We start from the raw sequence: 9,674 nt of genomic DNA, 5'->3' as shown, positions 1-9,674 counted from the left end.
ACTCGAGCCCCTACTTGCTACCCAAAAAAAAAAAAATCCCAGTTCGTCTTCCACTCGCATCCACCCCCCCCCCCCCCCGCGGAATCGGCCTGTCGAAGGATCTAGGTTTTTTTTTTTTCTCTTCTTCTTGTTCTTCTTCCTCCTCCTTCTTCTTTCTGGATTGCAAGGGGTTGGATTTGTTTTAGGAGGGGGACGAACTGGGTTGGGGGGTTTTTTTATTTTTTTTTTACACTTCTTCTTCTCCTCCTCCTCCTTCCTCCTTCTTCTTCTTCCCCCGGGGGGGGGGGGGCGACGGATTGGGTTGGGGTTTTTTTTTTTTTTTTTCCTTCTTCTTCTTCTTCTTCTTCTTCTTCGCTGCCCCCCCGGGGGGGGGGGTTTGATGGGTTTTCAATTTTGTTTTTTTTTTTTTTTTTTGGTTGAAGATTAAGCAGGGAAGAAGATAAAGATGGGGAGAGAGAAGAGGGGGAGGGGACGAAAGGTTTTGTTTTGTTTTTTTTTTTTTTTTTTTTAACTTTTCTTTATTATATTAATATTTAAAAATATTAAATGATTGTTTTTTAGTTTTTTTAATATTTTATTAAAATTTTAATAGAAAGTGGGGTCTGGATCAAGCCACGTCAGCATTTAACTGACAAATTAACGACAGGCTAACAGAAGGTATAACATTGGCACAAATTCGTCAGATGAGGTATGCATTGTCATTTTTAAAAAATGAGGTATGAAAGTATCGTGACACCAATAGTTGAGGTAGTTTTTGGTACTTTACCCGTTTAGTTTTATAAGGTTTGAAACTTATACCTTTTTTGGCCCTGTAAAAGCACCCATTGCACCGAAAACGATGAACTCAGAAGTGATCCTTTAGATCAAAACCTTGAGAAGATTATGTTCTCAGTAACTATATTTAAAAAGCTGCTTTCAATTACTAAATTAAAATTCCCTCACATTTTTTACATACCTACAATAATTAAATGTAGCTCTCCATCCATATTCTTGAGCTTGGGTGTCATCTTGGAGAAATTGTTCCTTGTGCCTATAACACAAGTGGTACACCATGTGTTATTATGTAAGTTATGGGAAATTTTATTTTGTATGTTATTAATTTTTTAACACAAGAATCTCAACACTTGTATAGCGACACATGGTGTATCACCTCGTGTTCCGGGCACATTGAAAAATCTCTCTTCATCTTGACTATTATTGGAAAACAACACCAGAAAAATAAAACTGAGAAATGTAATTCAATTTGAAGTCTTTTAATTATTCTAAGCAAAAATAAAATAAAATCTCTTAATGATAGCTAACAATGGGAGAAAAATAGTGTGTAAATGGGGGAGGGGGGTTATGCGCGTATCATTAAATAAAGTTAGTAGATGATTTTTATTAAAATGCAAAAGTTTGAAGTCATTTTCATTAGTTTTTCCTAATATACAATGTTAAAAAGTATAAATGTCTTTTGAGTTTTTTCAGGTTATCTTTCAGGTTATCTTTTAGTTTTTTTTTAATATCCATAAAATAATATAAAAAACAAAATGAATATGCTAAAAGAATATGATGTAACTGTTTTTTTTTTTCTCTCGATCTTATCTACAGTTAGGGGTGGGGGAGTAAGCTAAGCTTCACAATGGGCGAGTCATAATGATGTGGTTCAAATTCGCATTTGGTGAGAATCGAACCTAGGACCTCTCACTTACAAGGAAAAAGGAATAACACTAGACCGTAGTACTAAGTGGCTGTAACAGTTGTTAGTAAAGTGAAACAAATTATATAAAAAAAGAAAAGAAAAATTAGCCAACAAGTTCGCAGCTTCTTCAAACAGCTCTGCAGCTGAAAACAAAACCTAGATTTAAAACCAATGTTTTTTTTTTTCAACTTTCAATAACTTTTATACAAAACTGATGCCTAAGAGAACGCCCTAAGGCATGCCTCGGCCACCCAGGCATGCACCGATGAAGCTAGGCGAGTTTTTTGTCGACTCCCACAAAACAGAGGTGGCAAACCACCCACCCAACCTCCGAGGCCACCTAGGCGCACCCCAAGGCGAGTATTTTAAAACACTGATAAAAACATAAGAAAGTTTAGAAGTGAAATCATGTACCCATATTTTAATAAACGCAAACGCAAACGACCTAAGAATCTAAAATGGTACTAAATTTTATTCCTTGTAAGTAAACATATTCCAAAATATAGAGATGTTGTAAAATCGATGATATGTGTGTAGTGGAATATAAAGTAAAAAAGACACAATATTTACAAGGTTTGACAAGAATTCATAAGATTGAGAGCAGTTATTGCTCTTTATTGTGTATCTTCTTTGCCACAATATTTGCAAGCTAATAGGTCTTTATATAGAATAACATATAGTTCCCTGCTAAAGCCAATGACTGTGAAAATAGCACATGCTACACAAGACTTGGCAGCACAACTTTAAGGCATATAAGAAACGGTGAGGTGGTGCCTATTTTTTCGAGTGGATCATTTATTTTTATAACAAGAGATAGTATGCACCTTTTCTTTTATATTTATATATTGGTCTCTTTTTATCAAACTCCCATATAACATACTTATTTCTCGCGATTAACTAATACAAAAGTATGACATGAAAATAGAAATTATTGTGTATGGGTTATGAAGATTTTTAGTGAGTCAAAATACAGTATGTGGGACAAGAACCCTACACCACTTGCGATCCTTTTATGCGCACGGCGAGTCTAAGATGTTAGGAATATACATAAAATTATACAAATAGTGTCCAAACTAATTATGAGTTGAGTTGGAATCAACTCATATGTGCCCTTGCACAGTAAAAAACATAAAATTAAAAAATGATGAATTTTCTCCAACATTTTTGGGTAAATTACAAAAAACTATCTCAATTATCGGGTAGTTAACAATTTCATACCTCATCTTTAAAAAGTTTCAATGTTTAAAATTTTTTTTTAAATAACAATTTTTTTTTTAAATTTCCCTCGTGAAGTGTGCAATTTGAGTTAAAGCCTAAAGCCCCAACCGTGCAATTCGATTCCATTTCATCATTCCAGTTCCCAAATCAAAGAAACCTAACCCTAATTTCATATACCCACCCCAAATCGCGATCAATAATTCATTCAGCGAAAATCCTTTGTTTAGGGCTTGTCGTCACCTACCTTCCTTTTGTTCGTTTTTATTGAAAACCCTAAGTTCTTCTGGTTTTCGAAGGATTTGACAGTATTTCGAAGGAATCGAAAAGGGGTTGAATGTGCGTGAGGATCTCAAGCAAACGACGCCTAATTACTATAAGTACAAATTTCAGTTCGTTTTGTGCTTCGTTGGTTCTATTTTTTTTTATTCCCGTTATTCTAGGGTTGTTGATTCCAAAATCTTTGTTGGCGATCTGTGGGTTTCATTGATTGTTTATTCGAAATGCTTACTGATATGTTGTACAATAGAGGTCATGTGGGTGCTTTGTTTATTGTTGTCGAGAAAAAAGTTGTTTGGGTGCCGGTGGTCCTACGGTTTTTTGGATAATTGTTTATTCTAATGTTGGGTGCTTTTGTTTTGTTTGTTTGTTTATTCTAATGTTGGATAATTGAGGGTCCTTTTGGTGTTTTGTTTGTTAGAGATGGGTGTGTTGTTTTCAAATTTATTCAAAATGCTTACTGATTTGTTAGATAATGGGATCTTTTTGGGTCCTCATGTGCTTTTGTCTATGATGTGCTATGTGCTTTGCTTTGTTGTTGGCTATTGAATATGTTGAATTGCAATTGTTTACATTTGGGGTGGGTGTGGTCCTAAGGTTTGTTGGCTGAGGTTTGTTGGCTGCACTAACTAGGGTCTTTTTCGGTGCTTTTTTTTGTCGATGAAGATGTGGTGTTTTCTTTGTTTAGGGCTTAAGGCTTAGGGGTTAAGGTTTAGGAGGGCTTAGAGCTTAGGGCTTAGGGCTTAGGAGGGCTTAGGAGGACTTAGGGCTTAAGGCTTAGGGCTTGGAGGGGGAGAGGGAGGCTTAGAGCTTAGGGCTTAAGGCTCAGGGCTTAGGAGGGCTTAGGGTTTTTCTCTGTGATGTGCTTTAGGCTTTGCTTTGTTTACATTTGGGGTGGGTTGTGGTCCTAGGGTTTTAACTCTTGTTTGTTTGCTTTATTTTTTTTTATTTTTTTTTCTTTTTTGTAAATTTCAGGTTATCCAGAACTATTTTCCATTCGTTTGCATCATGGTGGAGAGCTCGATCATGAATACTACTATGGGGGGAAAGTTGCATTTATGGATTATTGCAATAAAGACTTAATGTCACTCCTTGTGATAGATGATATGGTGGAAGCTCTAGGATATAGTGAGATGTCCATGAACTACTACTACAAGATTCCTAACATGGACATTAGTAATGGTTTGAAGCCCATTCACTCTACCTAACATGGACATTAGTAATGGTTTGAAGCCCATTCAGAGTGAAGCCAATGTACAGAAGATGTGCAACTTTGTTCCAAAGGCTCGACTATTAGACATGTACATTGAAGAATTGTTTGCAGAAGAAGCCTTTACCAAGGAACAACAATATATGAAGTCTATGGAGTGCATCGGTCCAAGCACAGTGGTTATTGAGGAATTAAGTGATGAGGAATGGGATGTTATGGAAATAACTTGTAAATCAAGAAAAAGAAAGGGGATAATAGTTACTGAAGGACCCTCAGATAATAAGGGGGTGTCTGTTAAAGAAGAGGTGACTCTTATGTGCTCAAATGATGGTTTTCACCAAGAAGAGGTAGCTGGTATAAGTGTGGCTGAGGTTGAAGATGTACAAGTTGTTGAACAAGTTAATGAACAAGGTGTACAAGTTAATGAACAAGTTGGTGAATAAGGCAAATAAGTTGTTGAACAAGGTGTACAAGTTGATTAACAAGTTGAGGTTGAAAATGTACAAGTTGGTGAAGAAGATGAAGGGGAACATGGTAACACCTTCTTTGATGTACCTGTCGATTTTGAAAGAGACCAAGAAGGAAGTGATGAAGAAGATCCTGAAGAAGATAGTGACTTTGTAGAGAGTGATTATGGGAGTGATGAAGATAACCCAAATTTTGCTTAATATGATGTGATTCAGGTAGCCCATGAGGTAAAATATGAGCAAAGAACACAAAGGCAATCTCAGATTAGGAAAAAAAAGGCAAACTGAGGAGAGCGATGAAGGAGAAGGAGAAGAAAAAGAAGCCAATGAAGGAGAAGGGGAGAGACAAGAAGAGGAATGACAACAAGAGGTTCAAGAAGCTGGAGTTAGGAAGATGAATCTGGTTCATGATCCAGATTATAATTTTGATGCTTTGGAAATTGTACACTCTGAAGATGAGGAAGGAGGCAAAAAAAGATAACATTATCCAAAGTTTAATGAGAAAACGGACATGAAAAATCCAAAATTTACTCGAAGGCTTATTTTCAGAGACAATGTGCAATTCAAGAAAGCCGTCGTGATAAATGGATATGGGAAAATTCATTTTCATAGGAATGAGAAGTTGAAGATTACTACCAAGTGTGCAAAGGACTGCCATTAGATGTGTGCTACTGGCAAGATGTATGGATTAAACAGCATCCAAATCAACACAATCCTTGATTACCACACCTGTGGGAGGACTTGGGCAAATAAGAACATGACCGCTTCTTTACTCACAGATTTGTACTTGGATTGGATAAAGCTCAATCCCACATGGCCTGTTAAATCATTTTTATTCACTATGGAATCCCAGTGGAACCATGGGTGTAGAAAGATGAAGGCTTATAGGGCATTGAATAAAGCTTTCAAGATTATTGAAGGGAAATATGCAGAGCAATATACAAAACTGTGGGATTTTGCTGAGGAAGTAAAAATGACTAACCCTGGAAGCATTGTGAAGTTCAAGTTAGATGTGGAAAGGTTTAAGAGGATATATGGTTGCTTGGGGGCATGCAAAGAAAGCTTTAAGGTAGGATGTATACCTTTGATAAGTTTAGATGGGTGCCACTTAAAGGTTTTACCTAGAGGGCAGTTGCTATGTGTTGTTGGCATCGATCCAAATGATGAGACATGGGTTATTGCTTATGCAGTGGTGGAAATGGAAAATAAGGTAGCTTGGATTTGGTTCTTACAACTGTTAGTTGATGATGTGGGTATAGAAAACCAAAATGGGTGGACATTTATCAGTGACATGCAAAAGAGGCTAATTCCAGCATTTCAAAAGGTTTTTCCCATATGCCACCATAGATTCTGTGAGGCATTTGTACATAAACTATAGGAATTTATTCAAGGGAAAAACTTTGAAGGATGCTCTATAGGTAGTTGCCAAAAGAACAACGGTTCCATACTTCAAAAAGGCAATGGAAGAGGTTAAGAAGCTAGACAATGAGGCCTACAAATGGCTAGTGAAGAAGCCTGCAACTCAATGGAGTAAGTCCCACTTTGAAATTTATCCAAAGTATGACATGTTGCTAAATAATTTGTGTGAATCATTCAATGCAGTCATATTATTGCCAAGACAAAAGCCTATTATAACTATGCTGCAAATGATTTGTACTATGTTGATGAAGAGAATTCAAATGAGGCGAGGTATAATGATGAAGCAAGTAGGAGATCTCTACCCTAAGATTAATAAGAAGTTAGAGGAAGCCAAACTCTTAAATGGCAGGTGCATTGCACAATGGTTAGAAGGGACCAAATTTCAAATGGATGATGGAGGTGGGGAACAATACATGGTGGGCTTGGTTAAGAAGACATGCTCTTGTAGGAACTACGAGTTAACGGGAATACCTTGCAACTATACAATCTGCCATCCATTTCAAGAGAGAAAAACCTGAGAATTATGTGGATGCTTACTATTCAAAGGCACGGTACTTGGAAGTTTATTCTTGCTTAATAATGTCAATAAATGGTATGTCATCGTGGGAGAATACTGAAAACCCACCAATCTTGCCTCCATTATATACAAGGCAACCTACAAGACCAAAGAAGAAGAGAAACAAAGAAGTTGTTGAATTGGAGAAAGATGGTGAACAAACTCCCACCAACCCACCAAATAATCCTGAAGGTCCTCATAAGCCACTTAAGCTAGGAAGGAAAAGGCAATGTGCTTTAAAGTATACTATATGCAAGCTAGAAGGACATAATCAAAGACCCATCATCGACATCAATGTACTTTCTTTAATCCTTTCGTCCTTTAATCCTCTAATCCTTAATCCTTTAATCCTTTAATCCTTTAATCCTTTAATCCTTTAATGAATTATTTTATACTTTGTTATAGGCATCCACATCAGCACAAGGGAGAACATCATCATCAGCCGAAGCTTCACTTAGAAAGAGGACAAGGAAATCTAAGGTAAAAACCTAATCCTCTCCTTTGTAGTTTACAACAGCAAGTTTAATTTAGAACCTTGCTTTGCATCTGACCTTTTGTATCTGACCTTTGGTAATGAACATTGAAATTAGGCATCACAAACAGGGGATGGTTCATCTGCAAATCTTGAAGCTTATTCACCGAGACCCACCAAGCAGAGGAAGACAAGGCAAACCAAGACCTAAAGATGCCAGACCTTGTAACAAATTACTGTTTTTTAGTTCATGTTTTATGTGCAATAGGAACTAAAATTATGGTACATGGGTTCTGGAATTAGACATCATAAACATTGAATTTCTTTTGGTGTTTTGAATTGATTTGGAACCCTGAAACTGCACTGTTTTATACTGTTTTGCTAGATGGATTTTAGTAGGTTTTTGGAATCAGTGCACTGTGCATTTTGGGATATTGAAGGATGTCTAATGGATATCTTTGTAAATGTTGGATGGATTAACGATGCCATATGAATTACAGCTCATCTTTTGGTTTTTGCAAATGTTTTGTTTGAAGTGGACTTTGTGTTCATCTTTTGGTTATATCATGTGTTTATATAGGATTTGTATTGATGTGGGATCATGTGTTTATGTAGAATTTCCATTTGGTTTTTTTAGGTCCAAAATTGGGCCCTTTCAAAAATTAATATTTTTTAATATTATTTTTTTTGCTGACATGGACTAGTTTTGACAAGAAAAAATTATACTGAAAAAAAAATTCAAAATTTTTTTATTTAAAAAAAATGACGTGGAAATTAATTTTGGCAGGAAATATATGTGGCAAACCACGTAGAAGTTCATATGTGGAGAGGATGGGACCCAGCATAAGCCACGTCAGCATATAACAGGGGAATTGACAGACAAAGTAATGGAGGTAGAACATTGCAACAAATTCGTACATAAAGTATGACATTGAAACTTTTTAAATATGAGCTATTGATAGGAGCATATTTATGAGACTTTGTTAGTTTAATTCCTTGCATTTAGCGAGTTACTTCCTAGTTATTTTAGTATTTTAAGCTATTTTCGTGTGTTTGTAGGTCCCAAGGGCTAAAGTGGCAAGAAAAGACAATTTGGAGGATTTTGGAGCAGTTTTGGGATTGGAATGGATAGCACATGCATGGAGCAAGGTGGATGGACGAAATTGAAGTTCAAGAAAGGCTAAGAATATGCTAAAGAGATGGAAGAAATTAATTCAAGACTTGGAAGAAAAGGAATTAGCTACAAAGAAGGAAACATAAGTCGAACTACCTTATTTTGACTTAGTCAATCCTAATCTTTTCCTACTTAATTTCCAGCTGCCAAGAGGATCCCTATTTATATTGGGACACTTAGATATATATTCTGGAAGCCTAATCCCATTCTAAGAGGGATGTAGCACCACTTATCCCTTTCCTTCCCTTTCCTTGCCGTGCAAGGCCTTCCCCCTTTCCCAATTCCCTTGCCGCACCCTTCTTCCCTTTTCTCTCTTGGATTCTGATTTAATTACCCTTTTTCCTTAAGGATTTGGGGTGCAAATCTTTCGTAAAAACATTAATTAATGCCTAGCCCTTTCTCCCTTTAAATATAACAATCTGCCGCACAAAGGACCACCGTTCATTCATTCACCCATTCAACCATTCAATTCATTCATCCATCCATCACCATAATTCACACAACCCATCCCTAATACACAATAACCCAATTTTAGCCACAACTACCCTTGTGCCGCAATTTTGCAAGGAGAAATGAGAGAAAACCCTTGAAGTCGTGCCTACCATTCAAGTTTTGGATTGTTAGAGCGTTTCTAGGTGTATTCAATCTTTTGTTTTCAATGTTTAATTTAAGTTTTCTTTGTTTAATTGTGAACATGAGGAGCTAAACTTGTTTTAGCTAGAGGAGACTTTGAAACCATGATTATATTTGCAATATGAATTGATTACTTCCAGTTGTGATTTCATAAATTGTGAATGCAATTTACTTAATTGTTGGATTAAGAACTTATTCTTGTATGTTGATTAAGGAGGCCTACTTAGTTTGCATGCATGAATTTGATGCTAGAATATAAGGGAGTTTCACATAATCGTTACGAACTTATATTCACAAGTAGTGGAGATTGCTAGTCACAATCGTGTTAAGTAAATTCCTGGCAGGAGTATCATGTTGTTCATAGTTACGAATGCCTTGTCAATGCTTATGATTTTCACAAAGATTAATGATCTTTGATTGTATCTCTATTATGTTGTTCATGTAGGGAACTATTGAAGAATAATTTGGTTGCTAATGGGTATCCCATCCAATGCAATGACTTAAGGAAAATATGAGGGTTAAATAATGTTGTTCATGGTTAATCTGGGGCGTTGAGGTTCATGGTTTA

At 36.3% G+C, this 9,674-nt stretch overlaps 1 protein-coding gene across 1 annotated transcript; it reads left to right on the top strand.

The window, feature by feature from the left end:
- Nucleotides 1-5,531: 5,531 nt before the first annotated feature.
- LOC137744375 (uncharacterized) lies at nucleotides 5,532-6,578 on the top strand. Its single transcript, XM_068484206.1, has 3 exons — nucleotides 5,532-6,176; nucleotides 6,271-6,410; nucleotides 6,455-6,578. The coding sequence occupies exons 1-3, from the start codon at nucleotides 5,532-5,534 to the stop codon at nucleotides 6,576-6,578; spliced, it is 909 nt and encodes a 302-aa protein (XP_068340307.1).
- Nucleotides 6,579-9,674: the final 3,096 nt, after the last annotated feature.

This window comes from Pyrus communis, chromosome 9 (genome assembly GCF_963583255.1).
Source record: "Pyrus communis chromosome 9, drPyrComm1.1, whole genome shotgun sequence".
Taxonomy (NCBI): domain Eukaryota; kingdom Viridiplantae; phylum Streptophyta; class Magnoliopsida; order Rosales; family Rosaceae; genus Pyrus; species Pyrus communis.
The sequence above is the reverse complement of the archived record's forward strand: the minus strand, read 5'-3'. Positions and strand labels throughout refer to the sequence as shown.